The 25,247-nt window shown below is 40.3% G+C and overlaps 2 protein-coding genes across 2 annotated transcripts in view; one reads left to right on the forward strand and one right to left on the reverse strand.

The window, feature by feature from the left end:
- scn1lab (sodium channel, voltage-gated, type I like, alpha b) overlaps positions 1–6,841 on the forward strand; it is a 35,345-nt gene extending 28,504 nt beyond the window's left edge. The window contains exons 21-27 of the mRNA XM_055163132.1: positions 521–643; positions 1,613–1,888; positions 2,737–2,790; positions 2,880–3,017; positions 3,966–4,070; positions 4,295–4,565; positions 4,653–6,841. Of these exons, the coding sequence (XP_055019107.1) occupies positions 521–643; positions 1,613–1,888; positions 2,737–2,790; positions 2,880–3,017; positions 3,966–4,070; positions 4,295–4,565; positions 4,653–5,848 (2,163 nt within the window). The 3' untranslated portion in view covers positions 5,849–6,841. The remainder of the gene's footprint in view (positions 1–520; positions 644–1,612; positions 1,889–2,736; positions 2,791–2,879; positions 3,018–3,965; positions 4,071–4,294; positions 4,566–4,652) is intronic.
- Positions 6,842–9,310: 2,469 nt separating this feature from the next.
- Positions 9,311–11,876, reverse strand: LOC110153205 (cysteine/serine-rich nuclear protein 3-like). The gene is made up of 4 exons (XM_020917084.2): positions 11,714–11,876; positions 11,293–11,549; positions 10,678–10,989; positions 9,311–10,363 (listed from the first exon to the last, which is right to left on the reverse strand). Exons 1-4 carry the CDS (start codon positions 11,859–11,861, stop codon positions 9,443–9,445), a joined length of 1,638 nt encoding a protein of 545 aa, XP_020772743.2. The 5' UTR covers positions 11,862–11,876; the 3' UTR covers positions 9,311–9,442.
- Positions 11,877–25,247: the final 13,371 nt, after the last annotated feature.

Genomic DNA, 25,247 nt, shown 5'->3' on the forward strand with positions numbered 1-25,247 from the left:
AGTACACTATTGATACACTATGCACGTAGTTCATATTGATTTCAAGGTGTAAATTCAATCATTTTAACTTCACATTTCTTTGTTAGTTAAAGAGCCCATATTATTCTGTTTTTAAATGTTGTTTCCTCATCACAAACATACCTGGAGTTATGTTTTATTAATTTATTTAGGATGAGTTCTTTTCTCAAACTGAAAACAAACCTTGTGATGTCATGTGGTAATAATCAATTTTAAACTTCATAAACCTCCACAAGAATCTTAGATAATTTCATCCCTGGAATTGCCAATATTTATTGAAGTAAAGGTGAAAGGTAGTTGTTAACTACCACTACATGACATCACAAGGTGGAACAGAGCATTTTGACCTGACTAATATTAAAGGGTTACGCAAACATATGTGAATTAAACAAAACACAACTCCAGATCAAAATTAAAATTTTGTCCTGCCCTACTCTGAGATAATAGTTGTAACTGTTGTAATACATTTTTGTTTTGACATTTCACCTGATTTTCCACTCAGGTGTCCCTGGTCAGCCTGGTGGCCAATGCTTTGGGCTACTCTGAGCTGAGCGCGATCAAGTCTCTGAGGACACTGAGAGCACTGAGGCCACTGAGGGCTCTGTCTCGATTTGAGGGCATGAGGGTAAGGCCAACGAGACTGGGCACAAATGCCAGTTTAGCTTAATCATTTAACATAGAACATGGTTTTCAGATACTAGACTGTGATCTCAAATGGGAGTCAAGAACTAAAATAATAATTATACATCTGACTTATATAGCACTTTTTGGACACTCAAAGATGCTTTACAAACAATAAGCAAGAACAAGTTTTTAGTATATATATATATATATATATTTATATATATATATATATATATATATATATAGTATATATAATACAATTTTAATATTTTACATGCCACTCTAGCCCTATAGAATGTGGTGATGTCTTCTGAAACCCAGTAATATCTTAATACTCAGTAATACAGTTACTTCCTTCTTAACTGACGCACTGTTTTTTAAATGTTCTTCTTGATGATGATTAATGCATGTCCATCTTTGCTTCCACAGACTTTCTTTCCTCTCGTTCTTCAGCACTTCTGTCTTCTATCTGCATGATGCTTCACATTGCCTCATTGGATTCTTGTATTCTTATAAATGGCTCTTTCTGACATTGCTTTCTGCTGTTGCCTGTGCCGTGGCTTTGACCGGTATTTTTCTGTTCTTGTCTGTCTCTTTTTTCATTTACAGTCAAACAAATGTTGTGCCTCCATCTCGCCTCTATAAGGTTTTATTTTCTGTTTTTGCTTTTCACATTAATACTCTTAACTTCCACGCCTATCCACTTTGGTCTTTCTAACTGTCCTCTTTAGACTTCTGTAAAGTTATATTTGTAATTTTAAGCCCTATTAAATTTGAAAGCACTCCTCTAAGTGAATTTAGGAATGTGTAATATAGCTGGTCTATCAAATCAACAGGGCAATTTCGTTGTTTCAAGTTAAGTTGAGTGATTAGATGATTGCATTGGTCACTGACCCAAGTTGCTATTTTGGTAAACGCAGGAACCATTAGCTGATGTATAGAGCACTGATTTATTCTTGTTGGTCTTCAGGTTGTGGTGAACGCTTTGCTCGGAGCCATCCCCTCCATCATGAACGTGCTGCTGGTTTGCCTCATCTTTTGGCTCATTTTCAGCATCATGGGGGTCAACCTGTTTGCGGGGAAGTACTTTCACTGTGTGAACACCACCACAGACGAGATCCTCTCCATAAGTGTGGTCAACAATATGTCTGAGTGCCTAAGCAAGGTCAATGAGAGCGCTCGGTGGAAGAACGTTAAGATCAACTTTGACAATGTGGGCGCAGGCTATCTGGCTCTACTGCAAGTGGTGAGTGGATTTACGTGATGTGTTAAAAGTATAAAAAAGATCATCAGAATAAAATGACTGTGTTTAAAGGTGCATTGTGTAACTTTTCTAGAGGAAGGTCCATCAACTGCTTTTCAACCATGGAGATGTTATTGCTTTGTCTGGAATGTTTCACAGTATGGTTTAAGCCTTTCTGTCTTCATGGAGACCAAACCATACCAAATTACAGGTCAGAGCTGTGGAGAGGCGACCTCACTCACAGTCAGAATGCCTGTTTTTCTAGATATTTTTGAGCTATTAAACCACCCGTAATTGAATAAATGTAAGGTAGAGCTGTTTAATGTCATACTGCTGAACCCTGCAAGCAGAGCGATGGTATCTTCAGAGAAATAAGCAGGCGATGGACCCCCAACCAAAACGTTACATAGTGCACCTTTAATTATATGCTCATATCCTTTTATAATAACACACCATACACATTACATGGCTCAAGTATAATGATCTAGCTGCCTGAACATGCTGATAGCAGGTATCACAACTAAAACCTGATTATTATATTATTTGCCATATATTTTACACGGTGGGATATGTTTTTTATTCACATTCCCTGAGGTCCTTTTTCACTTTCTAAATTTGGTCATAAGCAAACAAAACTAAACTGTGAATTAAAATGGGACTGTACAAGGAAATAAACCTAGACTAGACCATGACTAAAAAAGGGTCAAACCAAGTCTATATCAGGACTGTACTGAGCTCAGGATCTAACCAAAACAATGGTGTGATACTCACTGTGTAAGAGATGTTTGTATCAGTGAACAATGAGTTCAGTTACAAACTGTTTCACAAAGGTAAATTTCTTTCTGCTCAAGGCAACATTTAAAGGCTGGATGGACATCATGTATGCGGCTGTGGACTCCAGAGATGTAAGTATTTTCCTCTGTGTCATCTCTCTTATCAAATCCTATGCTATGCTATACTCTTAACTCTCTTCTGCTACTTTTGTCTCTTCCAGATCGGAGACCAGCCAGTATACGAAGAGAATCTGTACATGTACCTATACTTTGTCATCTTCATCATCTTCGGCTCCTTCTTCACCCTCAACCTCTTCATTGGTGTCATCATCGACAACTTCAACCAACAAAAAAAGAAGATAAGTTACATTTAGAAACATTCAATGAACACGTTTTACACTTACTGTAATAACTAAAAGGAATGCTAGAAAAAAAAAAACACACCCTTTCATTCAGTGTTTCTTTTCTGTATGTTTACTACTTTTGACAATTTACATATATACAAAAGGGAGGATATATGGAATTATATAGTAAAGAAAAAATTTAAATAACACTACGAAATATTTTGCAACAAAGCAAAGGGTGGATAATTTGAGGATTTGCTTATACTTTTTTTTTTAAATTAGTAGTTTATTAGAGGCTTTCTTTCCCTTTTCTACATAATTCCACACATCTTACTTTATATATTTGATGTTTTCTGTATGTTTATCAAGTGTAGAAAATAGTAAATATATAGAAAAAACATTGAATGGGAGCTGAATCAAAACTTTTGACTGGTAGTAGATACAATAAGTAGATACAATAAAAGCACTATATTTAGAAAGGATCTATCATTATAGTAAAATATATGTTACACGAGGTGAGCTGCTAAGTGTGACACAGAGGGTACATGAGTCAGTGACATAGACCCAGGCCCACACACTACATAGTCACCATGCATGCAGTCTGGAAACAAACACAAACAAGCAGCACTGGACACGCCCAGGACAGAGGAGGAAGAAGAAGAGGAGGAGGAGGAGAGGAGGAGAGGAGGAAGAGGGAGCGGGGGAGGGGGCTATCACTGTGTTTGCTGTCACTTTTCAGCAGGCCTACAGCAACAGCAGCACACAGATGGTGGTTCAGCGTTAACACCAGTGCTCCCTGAGGACACATCTCTGACTGAATGAGCAGTGATTGGCAGTGAAGCATAAATGTAGCACATAGTATAAAGAACTTGACATTAAAAAAGCCACAACATAAACATCAAATCACAATGAACGTCTCTCTAGTGTATGTGATTGTAACCAGATTTGTTCTGCTTCCTTTACTTTGGAGGTCAGGACATCTTCATGACAGAAGAACAGAAGAAATACTACAATGCCATGAAGAAGCTGGGCTCTAAGAAACCACAGAAGCCAATTCCTCGACCAACAGTAAGAGACATATTTAAATATATGTCCTATACGAGCAACACATGTCTTAAGCTGATTGATTAGTATTGATTTGACTGCACTACATGTGTTACCAGTCATCTGTCATCACTTTATTGATGTCTTAACTCAGTCCAGATTCTAGGGATGAACATTTGTAGAACTGTATGTCTTCTTTAGCCTTTCTTTTTTTCATCACTGACATACTATTTTGCCTCTGTTCCCAGAATGCATTTCAAGGGTGCGTGTTTGACTGCATCACGAAGCAGGCCTTTGACATTGTGATTATGATCCTGATCTGCCTGAACATGGTGACCATGATGGTGGAGACGGATGACCAGACCAGAGAGATGGACAACATTCTGTACTGGATCAACCTGGTCTTCATTGTCCTCTTCACTGGAGAGTGTGTGCTCAAGATGATCTCACTGCGGCATTATTACTTCACCATTGGCTGGAATATTTTTGATTTTGTTGTTGTAATCTTATCAATAGTTGGTGAGTGTCTATCTTTAATGAAACAGTTCACCTTATTATTTTTCTGTGCAATGTCCTAAAGTTGTTGTTGTTGTTTTTTTTTAACAGGTATGTTTTTATCTGAAGTTATTGAGAAGTACTTTGTGTCCCCAACACTGTTCAGAGTAATCCGTCTGGCCAGAATTGGCCGGATTCTTCGCCTTATCAAAGGTGCCAAAGGCATCCGGACACTGCTGTTTGCCTTGATGATGTCGCTACCTGCCTTGTTCAACATTGGCCTCCTGCTTTTTCTGGTCATGTTCATCTATGCCATCTTTGGCATGTCAAACTTTGCCTACGTGAAGAGGGAGTCGGGCATTGACGACATGTTTAACTTTGAGACTTTTGGGAACAGTATGATCTGTTTGTTTCAGATCACCACGTCAGCCGGCTGGGACGGACTGCTGGCTCCTATTCTCAATAAGAGAGAGCCGGACTGTGACAGCCAAATGGAGCACCCGGGAAACTCCTATAAAGGCAACTGCGGCAACCCATCTGTGGGCATCTTCTTCTTTGTGAGCTACATTATCATCTGCTTCCTCATTGTGGTCAACATGTACATTGCTGTGATCTTGGAGAACTTCAGCGTGGCCACGGAGGAGAGTGCTGAGCCGCTGAGCGAGGATGACTTTGAGATGTTTTACGAAGTGTGGGAGCGCTTCGACCCTGATGCTACGCAGTTTGTGGAGTACTGCAAACTGTCAGACTTTGCAGATGCACTGGACCCACCTTTACGAATACCTAAACCCAACATGGCTGCGCTTATCTCTATGGACCTGCCTATGGTTAGTGGTGAGCGGATCCACTGCTTGGACATCCTGTTTGCATTCACTAAGCGTGTGTTGGGAGAAGGTGGGGAGATGGACGTGCTCCGAGGCCAAATGGAGGAGCGTTTTATGGCTTCTAATCCTTCAAAGGTTTCCTACGAGCCCATCACCACAACACTGAGACGCAAACAGGAGGAAGTATCAGCCATAGTGATCCAGAGGGCCTTCCGCCGCTATATGATCCGCCAAGCCATGAAGAAGGCATCGGCCCTCTACAAGGAACAGCTGAAGGAGTGCATCCGCGACCCAGATAAAGACGTTATGGTCATCAGCAAATTCAATGAAAACTCCACATCTGACAAAACTGACATGACGCCTTCCACGGCCTCCCCACCTTCCTACAACAGTGTGACAAAATCAGACAAAAAGGACAAATATGAGAAGGACAACAGAGAAAAAGAAAACAAAGGCAAAGACTTGAAAGACAGAAAGAAATAGACTTTAAAAAAATGAACAAAAATGCATTAGAGACTTGACGAGATTTTGTTTACAGTTTCGAAGGAATAGATAAAATGTGCATTCACTTGTATGTGATTGAGTAAAAAAATGCCACGCCAAGAGAGGAGATGCGTATGTGAATCAAAGTGGGCACAAGACTAAATGGAGTTATCCAGCAGACACTGCCAGACACGAGTGAAAAGCCTTTGCAAAATGCTTGTGATTTTCCCATTGGTTGTTGTTCTATCTGACACAGTTGAGTGTACTGTTAAGTTGTCTGTAGCTAGTGCTGCTGCTACTATGAATCCAGTGTCTTGAATTTAACAATCGCTATAACAAGTACTCATTTTTGGGTTAATCCTTTTTTTATGAGAAAGAATGTTTTATACTTTGCATCATTATTGTGCGAATGTGCTTTCACCACTAAGGCCAGAATGTCACTGCTGGAGGATTTTTGCCAATTTAACAGTATATACGGCTAAACCAGTAGCATCCCAATGAGTTACAATGTTGTACTCACTGGTTTGCCATTTCTGACCATTTGAAGCTGTTTCCCTACTAATAATACTGAGAATGTATGCAAGCTGACTGATCCAGGCCCACTTATGGCAACCCACACTCCTGTTTTGCAGTTGTCGTCCTCCTCCTTCAAACCAGAGTTCTTGTAAAGAAAATATTGTAATGAAATATACAGAAAAGAATCTTTCTAATACACTCTTGCTGACAATATATAACAAAGACATTTAAAGGATATACTATCACAGATGTTTGTATGACGTTCACGTTGTTGCAGTTGAGAAGCGAGTGAATTCATGTAGTGATTCAGTTTGTATATATTCTAGCTATTTGGGTCCACAGTATGCATCACACTTACAGTTGATGTAAGAGCACTTTTTAATTCCCACTGCTGTGTAAAACCACGTGTGGCAGTCAAACATGTAAGTGTGTGAAAGAGAAGAATGTGTCCTTTTTGTGCGTCTTTGTAGAAACAAGAGTACAATATGTGTGTTCAACTGGGGTCTGTGGGTTGCTTACCAATTATAAATAACATTTTTACTGTAGATACAAGTGCATTTTTTATTTTGATTTCCATACTTTTTTAGATTTTGTTTCCGAACATGGTTCCCATATCTGTAGATACAAACCATGAAGCAATCAGTAGCCATCTCTCATTGCGCTTGTGGTGTTTTGGTGAACTGCATGCAAGAAGTGACTACTGTCCGCTCATATGGTAATATCATTTTAAAGCCAAAAGAATAAAGGACGTATTTTTTTGTAAACGCTTGTTTATTTTCTCCATTGACCTTTGCTACAGTTTTGATTTCTCTGTGAGTGACATCTGTGACGTGGATCTGACGTATGATTGCTCCAACATGACAGGAACTTTTGGTTGACAGGATCATTCATGTGTTACACTTAACTATGTATCAATTTGCAAAATGTGACAAGTGAGTTTTCTTTTTGTTACAACCAAAGATGTGGCAAAGAAACACAAACCCAGATTTCCAAAATAAAACATATTTTGGGAAGCGTATGTTGCATGCTAAATGCTTTCATTTTGTGGTGAGAGCTGAAGTGTTTAAGTGGCTAAGCGGATCAGTATACTCTTCTTCTTGTGCACACAAGTGGTGGAGGATCAGACAGCTGGGCTGTCTAACACAGGAGGTAAACGATGGCAGAAGGTCAAACAAAGGCAACTGGACTACGTGTTTTAATTCTACTGCAATTTATCTCACTGAATAGGTGCCTCTTGTAAAGACAATTTAACTACTTTAAAGCCTTAGGAAGCACATATTTCTTTGCACTGGGGAGACCAAGGCATATGTCAGCCCCAACCTTGTGTTGGAGCTCTTATAACTCTGAGAGTATACTAGACAGAGATGAAATGAAAAGTCAAACAATGGCTGAGATGTTGCTCTTTCATTTGATATACATTTTACATTTCTGTTGTGTTCGGTTTCAGAGACAGAGACAGAAATGACAAAATGTGACAACATGCTTCGAGCTTTCTCTATTGCATATTGATGGTTCTAATCTTCGTGTAATTCTTTTATTAGTCAATTCAGCACTAACAATAGCTACAGATGAGAGGGTACAGTATGGTTGTTTTGGGTGACCCGTGCCTCTAGACAAAAGCAGATAAAAAGTCGAATCTGCCCCCACCCCACTCCCTCCTCCTCACCCTCCACGCGCGCAGATCCTGCTCCTGCATCTCCCCTCCTGTTACCTAGCAACCGTAACATCACAGCTCCCCTGCCTGTGATTGATCAGCAGCCTCTAAGTTCACTTACCCACAATACCTTTCGCGCATGAAAAAAAGCAGGCAGGCTTCCCTTTCTCCAATATCAACAAGCTAACGGAGTGGACGCACAACTCAGCAGACGCATTATGTAAGAAAAGGAGGGAGTCACGTGCCCACTTTCTGTCCTTAATCAGAACCAGGGCTATAGGCTACTACTGTAAACCCATATATCGCTGTTACGCAGCTAAAAGCCACCATTAGACCTATATCCAAACATTATGAAACTCTATTGTCCCAACACCTGCTGCTGCGCCTGTTTGTAATGTGGTTAGGACATGGAATACAGACATAATCCTATAGCCTATGTGAAAATACCATTCACACGAATACAGGGGGTCTCATCAACGCCCTGTCCAATAAGAGACGCAAGAGAAGCGACAGGTGCGCCAAAATCTCACCGGAACTAGGCCTGAATGCTTTTGCGCTCACTGACAAAAGACAAGATTTGTGCACACTCATGTCTCAGTGTCCCAAGCAGAAAACGTGCAATCAACAGATGTACTGACGTCAGAAAAAATGTTTTTGTCTCCACGTTTTAAGCTCTGGACGAAGTAAAGCCAATTGATAGATCACTAGCGCCATCTGCTGGTTGAACTGTATGTAACTGGACGTCCAAGGTGAGACTGAAGCAAAAGAAAAACACTTCTGATGTAAAAAAGACACTTTATTTGCAAATGACATCGTCCTCTAAAGCAAGCATGTTATAATGGCACCATTTTTGGCAGTTTTGAGCGTCACTTTAACTATAAGCTGTAAATGATTAATTTTCCATGGTATAGTATATTACAACATGGTGCTGAATTATTTATGCTTTGGCATTCATATAAACAATACAAAAATGACATTCTGAAATGTGTATGTCCCATCACTATCAACCTTTGCAGATACTAACATATGGCTGTAAAATATTGTAATTTCTATTCAGTTCATATTGCTAGTAGTGAACTATTTTAAGTAAACTGAACACATGCGGTACAGACAGCCATTGAAAACAATTAGCAGCAACTGTAAGACATAGTGGCACTGAATGTAATGAGACTTCACAATGTTGCCAGAACCTCAGAACCTTATGGACTTGTCATAGAAACTGGCTTAAGAAAACATGCTAATGATGTGTCTCAAGACTAGAACAACAATTGGACTATATGTAATACAGAATAACAACAAAGGTTATTGACCAAGTATTTTGTTTAAAACCAACAAAGATAAAATTGGATCATTTTGTGTGCCACTCATGGTCTGTTAGCTCCATATGGAAGTGCACTTATCGAACATCACATTTGTAAAGGATTCTAAGTTGCGTTTTGATTGGTTTCTTCCAAAGTCTCTCCTTCTTCCTCCCCTGTCTGCTCCTTGGCCACATTTTCAGTTTGTGAGTCACACCAGTCTGGATTGTTCTGGAGCAGTGCAGAATGTTCACCACTAGAGGCAGCTTCGCCCTCACGTAGCTGTGCATGTGAGAGATTTGGGGAGTTGGGAAGCGGGTGGGGAGGGAGACGGCACGGGACGCCCTGATCGGAGTTTAGAGCTGTGTCCACAGTGGGGAGAGTGGGGTGGTTTTCACTGTCTCTGTTGTAAGAGAAGGGGGGACTTGTTAGTGCATTGTTAGAGTAGGTCAGAATAGACGGGAGAGGGACTGGGTATGGAGGTGCGTTTGTGCTTTGTAAAGGGCAGTCCCAGTCGTCCTCTTCCTCCTCTTCTCCATCGTCATCCTCCTCATCCTCCTCTTCCTCACTGTCCTCTCCTTCCTCTGGGTCATTGGTGTCTAAACTGTGCGTGCTACAGTCTGAAAGGCCACTGCAAACACTACTTCCATCCTCCTCGTCCTCATAGGCTTCATCCTCCTCTTCTTCCTCTTCGTCGTCTTCATCCTCATCCTCCTCTTCCTCGTCATCCAAATGGGGGTCCGTTGTGTCGTTCTGGAGGTGCATCATGAGAGGGAACTGGAGGTTCGGCTGTTGCTGCGTCTGGACCAGAGAGGAGGGGTCGCTATGGAAACCGTTGCCGTTGGTTACGAGCTGCTGCTGCTGATGTTCTGGCGGCAGTGGTTGCTGGCGGTGATGTGGTTGCTCCTCACGGCTCTTCTCCAGCTCCAGCTTCATGATGGTGTGGAGGAAGTGGGTCCGGACACGCACAGGGTTGAACTCCAGGCGACCTGTGGTGTTACTGCAGCCCTCTTTGGTGCAGCCACATGGGAAGGACATGCGGTCCACCTGGGCACAAATGTGGAAGGAAAGAGTCATTTTAGACTTATGAAATGGTGTAAAGTAAATCAAACATGTATAACACAACTGTGTAAACAAATTTTAGGGAAATCTCTTGAAGCAATAGGCTACTCTGTTTAATGATTTAAGAATCACGTGATGTGTTTCTTCTATCAATTAAGCAACTGATTGATTTCAACTGTTGATTTAAACTCGAACAAATAAAGTCTACTAGATACATTACTGGCTAATGTGGCAGTAAGATAAGCAAACACACAATAAGTGAGTGACAAAAGTAGTAGTGTATTACAGTTGGGCCTCACCACAGATCCATTTACCTGGCACTTAATGCCGGCCAGGCTGCAGGCACAGGTCTCCGGGTCACACATGCCCCTGCAGCGACACCCACACTCCTCCCGGGACAGGCGCAGGGCGCGCAGCTCGTGTTTCTCCTCCACGTCGATGCGCCTCACCCCGGAGGCACGGAGCAGAGCACGGCGCCGCCTGGTGGTCAGCGGCTGCAGGAAGAAGTAGTCATCCACCTCAGTGTTGTCCACGTCCAGCTCGTCCACAGAAATGTCGTCTAACGTCAGGGTGTCCGCCTCCACAGAGGACTCCGTGCCATTCTTGGTGAGCTGCGGAACACATTATAAAAGTCTTTGTGAAAATCTACGCCTACGCACGTTCAAACCCTCAGGACACAACGTTTTTAGTAACCAAACTCGCAAAGCTAGATATTAGCATAAACTTTATTGAGAAAACCACCATATTCAGAGACTTAAGTAAATAGACAAGCTAATTAGGATTTAGCAGATAGCTAACCATTTCAAATGTAGAAAAATATGACCAAATATGTGAAATTACCATGGTTTATTATGCTATTTACCGATAAAAATGGAGATAAACCCGTAATACACTCTGTATGTGACATGGCTCACTTTGAGTCTGATGGCGTTGAGTTTCTCTTCTTTCAGGTGGTGTCGGAGCATGTTGCGGTGGCTGCGCTTTTGCTCCATTGCGAACTCCCGGAGGGTGAAGTTCTTGACGCAGCTGTGACGGGGCGACATGCCCAGGGTGCTGCCCCCCTGAGTGGGCACACTGGTGAAGCCCTGTCTGCGCCCGAAGTAGTACACTGTCACGTTCTCAAAGTGCACGTTTCGACCGCGAAATCTCTTGGACTTTTGCTGCAGAGAAGCTGGGGAGGAGTGACAGTGCTTTAGCCTACAAAATAACTTAATGTAAGGATGTAGAGACTAAACATTTAGCACATCACATGTAATCTCATTGGTATTTAAAACGAATAGAAACTGTTATCATTCTGTAGTAGACCCTGTCAGCTCAGTAGTCACGTGATCTTACAGTTAAGCAGTCCAGATGGCACAGGGTGGTTGAGACTGTCACTGCTGTTGCCGCTGTCACTGCAGGACACCTCATCATCAGAGGCGGGCGTGGACAGATGTGAGGAGGGGCCCTCTTCATGTTTCCTCTTCAAGATTCCACTGATCATGGTGCTCCGCCCACTGGTCACACCTGCACAGGTGAAAGCACACATCCCACTTTTCTTCACTTTCCTCATATAAAGTGTGACTTTTTCAAGGCCAAACAAACAATATATACTAATTTTAGCTCTGTGACTCATAATGATGTGTCTTGGGAAATCTAAGGAGCACATTTGCACTGCTCATAGCATCAGGAAGTGACCTTGGATTAGTCAGCATTATGAAATAAAATCTTAAGTTGTTTTTTTTTTCTTCTTCTTTTTTTAATTTGGTAACCTCCTACTCTCCACCAGATATATATCATTGTATCTCATGAATCCCTCATGGACCCTGGTAGAAAATACAGCTAACATGTATTGATATTCTGCTGAACATTTTCTGAATTTGTATGAATGCTATAGCACTTCTTTGTGGTGGCTGCTTGGGAGCTGGACTGGTATAGGATTACATCATATGCAGTAGAGCTGAATGCCGGTCCAAGGCACCACTTCCTACTTCTATAAGCAAAGACCTCCTCTTTCTTCTGCTAGCCTGCTACCCTCTTACTTCTTTATTTTGAATCATTGGCGTCTCTCTCCTTCAGGAATTAAAACTCTGCATAATTACTGTACAAAGGGTTAGCATTTAATTGTAGCCTATTTCCTGGACACATCTTTTTACCTGTCCGCTTTAAATCAGCTCTCACGTGTCAGCATGCATGGACTACCTCCCTCAGCCTAGTTGCACATCCTAAACAGTAACAGGGGAATTCTTATTGACAAACCTCACACAGCATCAGCAGAAGCATTGACATCATTCATAGACCAGACCCATAGTCTAATTATAATCCTTTTTAAACAATGCCACTGACCTGTTTCGTGGATTAGGTCTTCAGGAAGTCGTTGGCTATCTGTACTCTGCATCACCCAGCTTCCACTAGCAGCCAAACATCCCCATGTGTCGTGATGATGCAGTGAGCGCTGCCATGATGCTTGCCTTCCTCTCTCTCTCTTGCTCTCTCTCCTCCCTCTCTCTCTCTCCCTCTCACTCTCACTCTCTCGCACTCTTTCTCCCTCTCTCTCTCTCTTATACTGCTACACTGTCTGCTTGCCCATTCGCTCGCCCATTCCCTTCCTCCCTCTCCCCTCACAAAGACTTGTTAGCTGTGCTGCTGCTGCTGCTGCCGACTGGAGCACTGAAGCCTGACTGAGGTGAAGCAAGCCCCCTTTGAGATCATAAAGAGAGGAAGGGGGAGGCTGCATGGACTAGGAGGGGGGTGGAAAGTATAAATTCGATGTTGTGAAATACCTTGAATAATATGAAACTTAACAGCCAAAACTGAATCACAATTGGAATTCTTCATGTGGCACTAATTTATCTGAAAGCTACACTTTCTTTTACAGTGAATAGATCCACCAAATGTTAGCTCAAAAAGGAAAGCTGTAAGTCATGAAAGATTGAACACATGCAGTTGCTATGTGTAATTGGCGTGGATTATGTCAAAACCTCAGCCAGCCTGATTTAAGTAAGGTGTTCATGCATTGAGTTTTAAGAGATAGTTTTGACTTCAGCCTTGTTTGTGAAGATATAGTTGAAGTGTTCTGAACCCCGTAAACATGCACAAAGATATGTAGACAGAACAAAATAATGAATGTTGTTGCATAGTTTTTGGTAGATTGAGGCACTGCGGTGCACACAAGCTGTCTCCACTATAGTTTAGGAGCCAATTTAATTAACAATGTGTGGTATGTCCTCAGATGATAGCACTGGCAGGATGAAGTAAAACTCATTAACTCCCCATGTTTTTTCATATCGAACAAAACTGTTTACTACCTGTAGCAGCAAACGCGTGTGCAAAACTTGTTATATTTAGAAACATTACACCAATGAAAAAGGCAACACCATGCTTTTGGTTTTATATAAATAGGTAAAAAAGCAACCCCACACACACACAAGCCCCTAAACATTGTTGCTATAACGATACTGAATGTTCTGCCTTTCTATTTCATCACTTCTTGGAAAATATCAGTAATGATGCCCTAACCTTGAGCTTGCATGTTCTATTCACATACACAGAGATTGCATGCGTGCTCCTTTCATTTGTTCACCAGACTGGATTTTTCTCCTCCTAAATTCTCACTCAGTCGTCTTAAAATAGTTTCAGCCTCTGATTAGCCATGGAATATTTTGGAGCTGCTTATCGTGTAAAATGGCTTGTCACGGTTGCACCTTTTGCTCTCCTTCCTTTCTCTTCTAGGTGGAGAATATTTTACTGTGCATCAAATTTGGAGTATGCTTTCTGCACTAAAGAGAGGTAGTAATCGTGTAAAAGGATATATGTAGCTTCACGTTTACGGCTTTTGAAATACATAAATCACTGAACAATACAGTGCGTGTCATCACAGCTGTTTAAATGCATGCACAGGTACTCAAGATGTGTTTACGGTGTGGTGAAAGTACAATTTCAGTTGGCTGTTATCTGCTATGTTCAGAGTTGCCTTGTTTTCTCTCGCCAAGGATGGAGTGGCAGTGTGCTGGAGAGACAGAGCAATCCTTCCAATCAGCTTCCATGGCAACGAGCCATGAGAGAGAGGGAGGAGAGGGAGGAGAGGAGGAGGAAGGGGGGGCAGCCAGCTAGAGGGGTTTTGAGGGGGAGGTGGGGGCTGGGATGTGCTGGCTCTCCCTAATGGTGAAGCGAGCTAGCGTGTGAGTGAGTTAGGGCTGCATTTTCAGTATCATGTGTGTATGTGCTTGGAAACCTGAACAATGGGTGAAAGAAGACAACTAGTTACTTAAGTATATTTCATAAACCTCAACACATGTAATGTTCGTTGGACTATTTTACATTCTGCACCGATGTTGTTCCTTAAGGTCAATAAAGGACATTGCCACCATCTGTACGTGAATGCGACTGAGCTGAGCTTTTACAGCTGCTGTCTAGAAATCTCAGAGCACTGCAGAGAAATCAGTTATGAATTATGAACTAAGCATTAAGATCTTGTCCAATTAAAGGCTGCTGGTGTTTTATGTCTGCAGAGAAAAGGCCAAAGCCAGTATATGCCATCATTACACTCTATATAATTAGGAACATGGCCACATTACAATCTGCCAATGGAAATGCCCTATGCTAAATTTCCCATGTTTCTAATTGGGCCCAAATTGCATCTTATTAATGCTTGGAGACTTTTATGCTGCAAGTTAATTGGCTTGGTGAAGAGCTGCTGCAGTTCTCACTTTTGTCCAGTAGGCGGAGCCTTTTATTCACTTATTGTAATTGAACGGCCTGTCTCTGTGTCGGTCTGCAGCACTCTGTCTGGGTATAATTGTGTCTCCAGAGACCTAAATAAATGGCCCAGCTGTCTTTGTATATGCTTTTCCTTGGATGATTGATCCTGAAGGCTCATATAGTAGCCATTAGTACTATGAACTGTGTTGGCTACCTATTGTCAGTTTAGCAAATAACTTAATATAGACATCCAACTAGTAGCAGCTGTATACAGTTTATGCAACATATATTTTTGTGACTAATTGCTAATAAACATGCACATAAAGTTTTGGTTAATGTATGTAGGTATGCCTAAAGCTAAGCAGGGTTGGGTCTGGTTAGTTCTCGGAGGGGATACTGCTGGGAATACTAGGTGCCATAATGGGACATAATGGGAATTGCCTCTAAAGCATACTGTCATTGTGTCTTTAGGCAAGACACATCCACCTTAGTTTGAATGTTGTGAGTGAGCTGCTGGATGGCACCAAGCAGGTCTTGTGTCCAGCAGAAAGACCTCACCATCACCAGGTGTGGAGTAAATAAATAATGTAATGTAAAGCAAGTATCCAGAAAAAAAAAAGCCCTGTTACATTACATGTCTCATTTCATCACAGTTAAATATAGGCATTAATTATTAGCTTGTGTGGACATCAATAATGTTCATACATTTCATACATTTAGTTTTGATGTTCTACCTCATTTTTGTCATTACATAGTCAACATATTTATAGTGTATCACATTATTATTTTATTTACTAAAAATAACATTGTAGTATTTCCTCCCAGTACTGCATATCCTCTGTTTATCTGTCTGTTTGCTTAGATGACCAGCAGAGGGCAGACTAAGCACAAACAACTACAAGTTAGTGGCACACAGAGCCATGTCCTTAATTGTAATAGCACCAGGACTGATAGTTTCTAAAAATAATAATATTGCTAGATTTAAAAATTAACTAAAAGAGAACTATGACTACATAATTACTTCAGTGAAGAAGTTCCTTATTATTATCATTTATAGCAGAGGTTCTGGTTTTGTTAAAGTACCACTTCAAACAGTCAGCTGTAACAGATGTGAAAGAGGACACGAAGTAAGTTTTTCCTTTTCACATCTGGAGAGGGTGGTATTGGTCTGGGGAGCACATGGCATCTCTATCTGCCCTGGCTTTAAAGAGCTCCTCAGCCAAATCCCAAACTAAAGTGACATTATAGTACAGAATGATCTACCCAGGAAACATTTCCAATAAACCCCTTCACAGTTCATTGTAGCTTTATTTACAAGACTATTACTACAGTGTCAGCCTTAAGCGACTTCTCACTGCAGGCGGACCAGACGCATACAGTGGTGCCCAGTGGCCCTATCAGATGACCTGGGTGTGATAATGAAGACGAGGTAGGAAGTAAAAGAGCAGTAATTGGAGCAGCAGTGTGGTTATATGACCCTGCCCGACTGTCTCTCCTGGAGTGCTTAGAAAGTGAGGAGGAAGTATCATAATGTGCATTTTAGTACTGCGTTTCTTTGGCTCTCCAGGGAAACCAGCCGAAAAGAGTTTGGATGAGGCGCTAAAATGTAACTATATTGAGTTTCAAATGCTGAATAGAAAAAAAAAATGAAATGACCAATAAAACCATGAAATGATTAGCTTGAAGACCCCGCAGTAACAAACCGCTTCATAAAGTGTTATGGTACAATTAAGGAAGAGTCACTTATACAGAGATTGATGTGTGCTGAAGTGAATAAAATGTTAACATAGTCATTTATAAAGTTGTGTCTGCTTGAAGCTAAATAAGTCTGCTTTGAGGCCATTGCATAAACATGTGCTAAATTATGTTAGTTAAGCTCTGTGACATTAATAGCATTTGATGAGTAGCAAGTTTAAAAATGCAATAATGATTTTAATGTAATGTGCTACATGATCAGATACTGAGTCGCGTGTGTTGCAGATTGTCATTAAAACATGACAGATCCCTCCAAGTGCCAAGGCGCCGACAAAAAAGCGTAGTGCTTAGTTATCTTTTGGACAGCATTTCCCTGGCTCCTGTTCTGAACATTTTTCTTGCTGAATCTGTGTCATAACTAAAAGATGTATTTTTATGTTGTTCCAGACTGTGGGAACAGAGGGATCTTTGGCAGAGTAAAGTAGGTCCCATTTGAATTTTCTATTCTGTGACAGTGTGATGCCAGTGTCAGCGTACTTTTAATTTGTGATCATATATCAAATAGATTACTGTGTCTCCTTAATGAACAAAGTTATAAGCCTTAGATGCTGGTGGTCCTGCATTCAAACACAGGGAAAGCATATTTTATTAAGCAGACATTTTATTTCCCCCTGGTGAGTCTTTTCTGGGAAATCCGTTTAAACCACACTTGTGCTGATACATTGTCTTGTTCCATTAAACAAGTCTTTTCAGCGTTAGCGACTCTATGTTAGCTTCCCCACTGGATCTGACTTAAAACACTGCCGTTCTAAAGACACATCTATTCAACTAGTGTAAATTTCCCTTGTGCATTGTTCTTTTTATCTGTATTAAAGGGCCCATATTACTCTTATTTTCTGATTTATGTTATAATGTTGTTTCATTGGTCAGAAACATACCTGGAGTAGTGTTTTGTTTCATTCACACATTTTTAACACACAAATCCTGCACAGTTAGACCAAGATCTTCTCTCAAATGGAAATACAAGTAGTAATACAAGAAATGCTCTACTCCACACTCATCTACATCTTTACATTTGGATAATTTCAGCTGTGGAATTGCCAGTAACTACTGAACTAAAGGTAAAACAGTAATAAGAAATGGTTACTCAAACATGTGTGAATGAAACAAAACACAACTCTGGTAACAGCATTATAACATGACTTAAAGCTCACGAGAGTCAAGTTTGCATAATATAGGACCTTTAAACCTGAATTAGCATTAGGATTTGCTCAGTAATGTAACTTAGCCTGCCTCTATTCTTGAAAGCCGAGTGGTGGCTTCAGTGGACATAGAATCCAGTTGAAAGTGACACATACCTTTACATAATGCATGTCTTACTGGGATAAACGAAGTGATACTGTGTCCTCCCAAGTACTATCTGATGCATATATCATTACTGTTCATTCATTAACAGTGGATTACTCGGATTGTCTCTCCTACTCTTTCTCTAGCCCCCCGTGTATTGGCATTTTGATTGAGGCTTTGAATGGGGCGTCCAAGGCTCACCTTTATTTCTACCTGATCCTGTAACTAAGCCGTCAATCACCATTGAGTCCTCCTGTCATCCCTTCTCTATCATTTGATCCATGCTTTTCTTCTCCAAGGTAAAAACACTGTGCCGCCTGACCACTGGATATGTAGGTCAATAGAATGGGGCTAAAACTTTACAGGTTGAGTAGGAAACAGCTGAACCGTGACTCAGAATAAGCGCGTTAGCCGTAGAGGAAAGAACTGCCCAGGAAGCAAATCTGAACAGTAAATGCAGCATCATCGACCCAGCCCTGGCAGCCAAGGTTAATGGTCTGAGCGCTTCCTGGTTTTGTTCAGGGATAGGGGTCAACTTTTGCACCTGGAAAAGAGCTTATGGGTCCAAAGGGGTGGCAAGGGTGGAATATGCATTAATTGAATATGATCAAATTGTTTCATGTAAAAGGTGAACAGTTTAACTTTTCTAGTAGCGGGTCCACCATCTGCTTAACTTTCATGTTGTTGTTTCCTGAAATGTTCTACAGTATGTCATTTACCGGTACTTTATGGAGACAAGTAGGCCACATCACCATGCCAAGTTACAGGTCAGATCTGCGGAAAACTGGACCTGCTCACGGTAAGAATGCATATCTTTGCGCTAGTTTTAAGAAATAAAAACAAGTAATTAAATAAATACAGGATGTACTTGTTTAATGACATACTATGGAACATCCCAGGCAAAGTAATAACATCACCATGCAGACAAGCGAATTGCAGACCCTCTACCAGAAAAGTTACACTGTGCACCTTTAAAGATGTGTTTTGTTGACAATTGCTATGGCATTGATTTTAGAGGTGTACTTGACTAATTATTTCACTAAAGTCATACACAATCAATTAGTCATCTAAAAGGGCAAAGCTCTCAAAACTGTTAAGTATCTCTATGATCTGACCATTTATCTGAAACTGCACAAACAAGACCACAGCCTCAGGGGAGTTCATGCAATAACGACTTTTAAGCACTAGTAAACAAATAGGCAATTAAAATCATGACTCACCCTTAAAACTCCTGCTAACTCCCTCTGTGCCTACTCTTTTTTGTTGTTGCCCATATTAATCCTTTATTAACCAATTAAGTCATGAAATTCTTTGCCAGATAAGACTGATTAAAGGGCCCATATTACACTATTTTCTGATCTATGTTATAATATTGTTTTCTCATCACAAACAGACTTGTGTTTTGTTTCATTCACACATGTTTAACACTCTTATCAAGCTGAGTTCTTCTCTAAACCAAGAAAATATTCCACACTGTGATGTCATGCGGTAATACAGGAAGTGCTCCACTGTGTTTTTAAACTCCATACACATTCACTATAATCATTTGGATAATTTCAACATTGGAATAGCCAATCTCTACTCAACTTAAGGTAAAAGGTAGCTCCACCACATGACATCACTTGGTAGAACAGAGCATTCTGTGCTTTGGAGAGGTAAACAGACTAATAATAAAGAACTAAACATGTGAATTAAACAAAACACCACTTTAGCTATGTTTTTGATGAGGTAACAGCATTATAACATGACTTAAAGTTCCCAAAAGTCAATTTTTTTGTAAGATAGGACTGACAAGGCCTACAGCCCTTATTGTAGATACAATATGGTTATAGTGACATTGTGGGTTATGCACAGACTATAGATACTGTATGAAATGTACAGTAAAATTAAGTGATTATGTGTATGTTATGTAATGGCTATTTTATGTCCTATAACTTGATTGTTATTTGGAGCTATTCATATGTTTGTGTTTTAAAGCTTTCTTCCATTCCTTACTCTGGAAATTCGAGGTCAGTCTATGGGAAACATTGCTTCACTCCTACATACTTTGGCAGTCTCCCTGTTTTTCCTTTTTGTTACGTCTTTGCCTGGCATGACTTCTCCGGTCTAAAATGTGCTTTTCTAGTTAACTTAAGTTGCTGTGAGTGTAATTACAGGGCATGAGAGGGGAGGGAAAACTTTGTCTGTGGACTTTTTTCCTCTGTCTTATTCCTCCTCCTCTTGTCCCTGCACAACCCAAATCTCAGACCTCCAGAGCCTCCTGCATCCTCGTGCTGGCTTCCTACGCCCTCTCATATGCCCCCTTCTCTCCCTCTCTTCCTCCTAGACCACCTCACACAATAGGCTTCCCCTCCAAACGTGGACCTGGAGGGGAAAGGGAGGCCAGATACGGTTTCTGCAACAATGGAAATTCAATCAGGAAATGGAGAAGCCGGTGCAGTGTCAGCGCCTGCAGGCTTGGTTTCTGTCCGCACTCCCTCCGGGCCACAGGTGGAGGTAGCAGACAGCACAGCGTTCACACAGGACCCACAGGGGACAAAGCACATAGAGAGGTTTGACATCCAGCTAGACAGCCTCAAGAGGATGTTCGAGAAGCCGGCAAACTCGGTAAGTGCAGCCATTTGTCATTTTGTGTGTGACCTGCACTCCTATGGTGAAGAAAAGTTCAGAATAAGAACATAGTAGACATTTTTTGTGCCTTGACATTTCACTAGCCGGCTAGCATAATGATAATAGATTTTAGTTTAGTTAACAAACGTATTCAGTCCAAATAGCCTCTTTGACTTGATGAATGGTCTGCTTATTCATGTATCTACTCTGCTATATCTACATACAAGAAGTTCATATCAAACCGTAGTAACATTACTCACATTAGATATTATATTAGTAAAACAATAACCAAAAGACTACAGTCCTATGCATAGACTTATGTTTTACTCTATCCAATTTTTTCTAGAGCTTTTGGTCAAGTTACTGTGGTAATATAAAGCCAGTTTGTTGACTGGCAAGAAAAAGATCCCATTTCCAAATGGTGACTTGTAACTGTTTGCGATTTCACTCTTAACATAATAGCTTTAAGTCCTACTGTTTAAAATGATACTGACAAGTGTATAAACTGCTATGGGAAAAATGGTCCAAAAGGATTTCATCATGTTGTTATTTGTAAACACATTTCTTCTGGGATGAAACTGTAGTTTACTTTCTCTTGATGTCGGTTTCGCTTCTCTGGCTCTCCTGTGAGTGTGAGAGGAAAAAGTTAGTCTGATGGAGCTGAGGTGACTCACTGTGGAAAATCTCTCATTTACCAAAGTCTGTTAACACAAACATGACTCAATGACCTATTTTACCTTTGTTTATGGACAGTACTTAAAACTGAATCCCAATTAGAGGATAAGTCCATAATGAATGCCATCAGTTATCTGTGGCGATGACTTGATATGATGACTTTATAACCAAAAAGGCAAAGCATTCTGGGAGATGGAGTCTTCTAGTGGCAGTGGCACACACCCACATGGCTGGCTATGCACACTGCTGGCCGGGTGACATCCTACACCCTGTTATTTAAAGGCTATTTTGGGGAGCTTTATGGTTAAGCAGCATTTTAAAATAACCTGTGACTGGAAGCTACGCAAAGTTTCTTCAGAAGCTGAGGCTGTGTCTGGTTTAAACCTGGGACTGAGATGAAAAGACAAACATTAGTTCAGTTAATGATCCTTATTATTACTGCATAGTCAAAGGGCTAATCTGTGCTGCAGGTTAGACCGAGTAAAGCAGTGTTTTATCTGACACGTGTTTGTCTACTGCTGCATCAGGCTAATGGCTCAGATAAAAGCCTGGCTTTGTTGTTCTGCTGTTTCTTTGTCTGACTTTGTTCCACTCACCATTATCCATGTGCACTGTGTATATCGCTCTTTTGTACTTTCTCGATTAGGCTGAAATGGTATTAAGCAAACTGGATCATATTTCACTGACTAACCCTCCAACAGAATTATTTACTTTCTACATTTAGTCATTAAACTGCAGCATGCATGCATTTAGCTGCTGTGTTATATGCAGTATAATTGTGTTTAGTAACTCTAGTCTCCTATTTTCCTCTCTGTAACAGGTAATTGTTACTTTTCCTGTTTGTTTTTCTGCTGAATTGTTATTGCATTTTGTTGTTATCTGAGCAGGTTAATAATTTGAGAAATAACTGTCCCTGACCTTTTGAAGTGGCATTTTAAATAATAACTGCTAGTAATCAAGATATGATTCATCAGAGCTCCCAAGGTCTTGTTCCAGTTCTATCTTGTCTAAATCTTATCTAAAAATTATCTGATGATTTCTTTCTTTTATTGATTTATTGATCAGGAGTGTGGTAGATCAGAGAAGTTGTACGTTCCCTCATTCATGTTGTGGCATGGTGCCAGTTGTTCCTACAGTCTACCCCTGTCTTTTGTAAGATAAAAGCTGTGATAATGGAGTGTACGGGCAGCCGTCCAGAATCCCACCAAGAGAAAAGCGACTCAAGCTTTGCAGTGGGTTGATTATCAAACATGACCTTGTCTCTGACTCATGTGGACTCCTCCTGGGCTTAATATTTGATGATGCTCCATATTTTTCTTTCTTTGGCCCATTTCATTATTTACGCCGCACAGTCATAACACAGCGATGAGCTCCCAGGTGGGCATTCAGCTGTGGACAGGGTTTCAGACATTTTCATGTGGAGGTTTGTCTGGAGTCAAGGAGCAGTGTTTTATTAGTGGAGGAGACTCAGCCTGCTGTCTCCTACATGTGTTGACCATATGGTGGACTATAGGAACATTCACCCACACATCGCTGCTAGGGGTGGGTGATATTGACAAAAAATTTGTCCCAATAACTATAATAATATATTTTGGTAATCCATTAATGTACTAAAATGTGTCTTTAAGTCTGTTACTTGAGGATTAAATATCACACAGAATTACCCTCAAAAATGTGCAGAAAAATCATTTTATCTTTACCTGCTACATTAAATAATAATATATAATATATATACTCAATATTAAAAATTTGCATATTTTTAAACAACATTGACAAGCTTATTGATAATTTCTAAGAAACTAGTTATATAGATTTCTTTTTTTTTAAAACTAAATAAAAAATAAAAGTTTTTATCTCCACTTACCTCAATAATACCAGGTTTTCTTTTGTGAAATTGCCCTCCTGCTCAACTGACTTTGATGATGTGATGCCTTCATGCTTCCAGTGGGGGGCAGTGTAGCATCTGAGAGCTTCTCCACCTCAGCCCTGTATGATCCAAAGTGAATGGTTGCACCCCTAATCAGGGCACTTATCACAGTGAGACAAATTACTAATCACCTTTGGTTAATGAGCCTAGTATTTTGCTCCTTGGGGGTCCCACAATGACTTTAGTGTTAGTTATGAGCCTGTCAGATTATTGGGATTTGCATAATTAAGTAAATCTTTATTTTGATATGGTATGGGAATTATAGCACTATATAATGCCTCAAAGCGGTTATGTGGGGAAGCATGCCACACTTGCTTATTTTGATAACACATTTCAACTTTTTATAGAATAAACTTACTCAATGTTTACATCAGTTGTTGGTGGCAGTATGCAGCCATGTTTGAGTTGACAGCTTATTTCACACCTTGAATCATCACTGGTATCAATTTGTTTTCTTTGGTCTACGCAGTATGGCTCCAGCTGATTCTTTCTCTCTTCATATGGCCTCTGTAAATGGTCTGTTTTCCAAAGCCAGTGCAGCTTTAAAAAAGATTAAATGAAGCGACACGTTTGACTTTCCTCATCGCTCATCTCTATGGCGGCAATGACTCACTTTTCTTCAACATTTAAAAGGGAAGGTGTGAAATTTGTCATTTAAGTGTCCAAAGATAAAGTAGAAGTTGGCGGCAGAAGACTGCATTCTGCAAAGTTGTTACCCATTTTGAATAGGAATCAATCAATAGGCTGCAGCACTCTTATAAAAGTAACTTAATTAAATCTTAAATAAAGTCAAATCCGCAATGTGTCTGCAGGACATCGATCCAGACGAGATGACCACAGCGGCGTGCTCATTAGTGCCCATTGAGCTCGTAAAGAATCCATTAACTTTACCAGGCAAAGCTTTGGACTCTCTTTCACTGATCCACATCTTTTAATCGAGTTGGCACCGGTGCTTTGTGTATGACACATTTTTAGTCAACTGTGTGATCAGGACTTGTTGCTTTACACTTTGAAAGTACTGCCATATGGAAGCCAAATGCAAATACTATTTTTATCTTTCCTGTATTATTTCTTTATTGCGCTTTTAACTGTTTTAATATTTCTTCTGTAAAGCATCGTGTTATGGTCTTAACATAGGCTTACATGTGTAATTTATGAACAGTAGGCCTGTCACGATTAAGCACTGCTGGTATGTTGACTTATCGTCCAATATATTTGCGTTCAATATATATTGTGTGAATACTTTCCTTGCAATAGTTGGGAGATTTTTGTTGTTTTTAGTTAATGAGATAAGATTTGAGCCATAGAGGTTACAATAAATAACTTCTATTATTCTTATTCTTATTACTTCATGAACAGACGTGTCAGTGTGTAGTAAGTAGTAGGTTCTTGGGTGTGGGTCGGGTTCTATTTTTCAATTAGTAGCTGCAGCATTAGGAAAAGTAAAAAGCTATAGGGCTGGATGATATTGTGATAAAAGTCAAATCCTGTTCTGATCCCTATGATTACATGGCATTTCGGTAGGTCACAGTTAAATCTGTGCTCCCAGAAAGAACACAAGGTTCTAGTTTTCTCTGTACATAAATAATGATTTCAAAACATCAGAGTACTTTTGAACCTTTTTCAACCATGGCATTTACTTGTACTTTCTATGCTTCTATCAGGGAAGTACTACTTGCATAAAAAAATAAAATAAAATAAAAATCTTCTTTGCCTACGGATGTGGTCTGCTTTGCTGTTAGTACATATTTTTTATTTGCCAGTGTTTTAGTGTTATATCCCTATTCATTACACATTGTCATTTAATACAGGATAATAAATGCGCATCAGATTTTCTCTAACATGGTTTGACAACCCCAGTCTCTCAAGAGCAAATGTGTTCAATATTATTCAAAGACCTCAAGGCTAGTCGCTCTAATCATTTATTGTAGGTCT

The sequence above is a fragment of the Boleophthalmus pectinirostris genome, unplaced genomic scaffold (assembly GCF_026225935.1).
Source record: "Boleophthalmus pectinirostris isolate CB_2022bp ecotype Guang Dong unplaced genomic scaffold, ASM2622593v1 HiC_scaffold_11, whole genome shotgun sequence".
Taxonomy (NCBI): domain Eukaryota; kingdom Metazoa; phylum Chordata; class Actinopteri; order Gobiiformes; family Gobiidae; genus Boleophthalmus; species Boleophthalmus pectinirostris.

What these genes read in the sequence shown, in the direction of transcription:
- LOC110153205 (XM_020917084.2), bottom strand. Translation starts at nt 11,861, where the DNA reads ATGATCAGTGGAATCTTGAAGAGGAAACATGAAGAGGGCCCCTCCTCA. An exon ending in TCAACGCCATCAGACTCAAA is followed by an intron (nt 10,990 to 11,292) that starts GTGAGCCATGTC and finishes TGTGTTCCGCAG; the next exon opens with CTCACCAAGAATGGCACGGA. An exon ending in GCCAGGTAAATGGATCTGTG is followed by an intron (nt 10,364 to 10,677) that starts GTGAGGCCCAAC and finishes ATTTGTGCCCAG; the next exon opens with GTGGACCGCATGTCCTTCCC.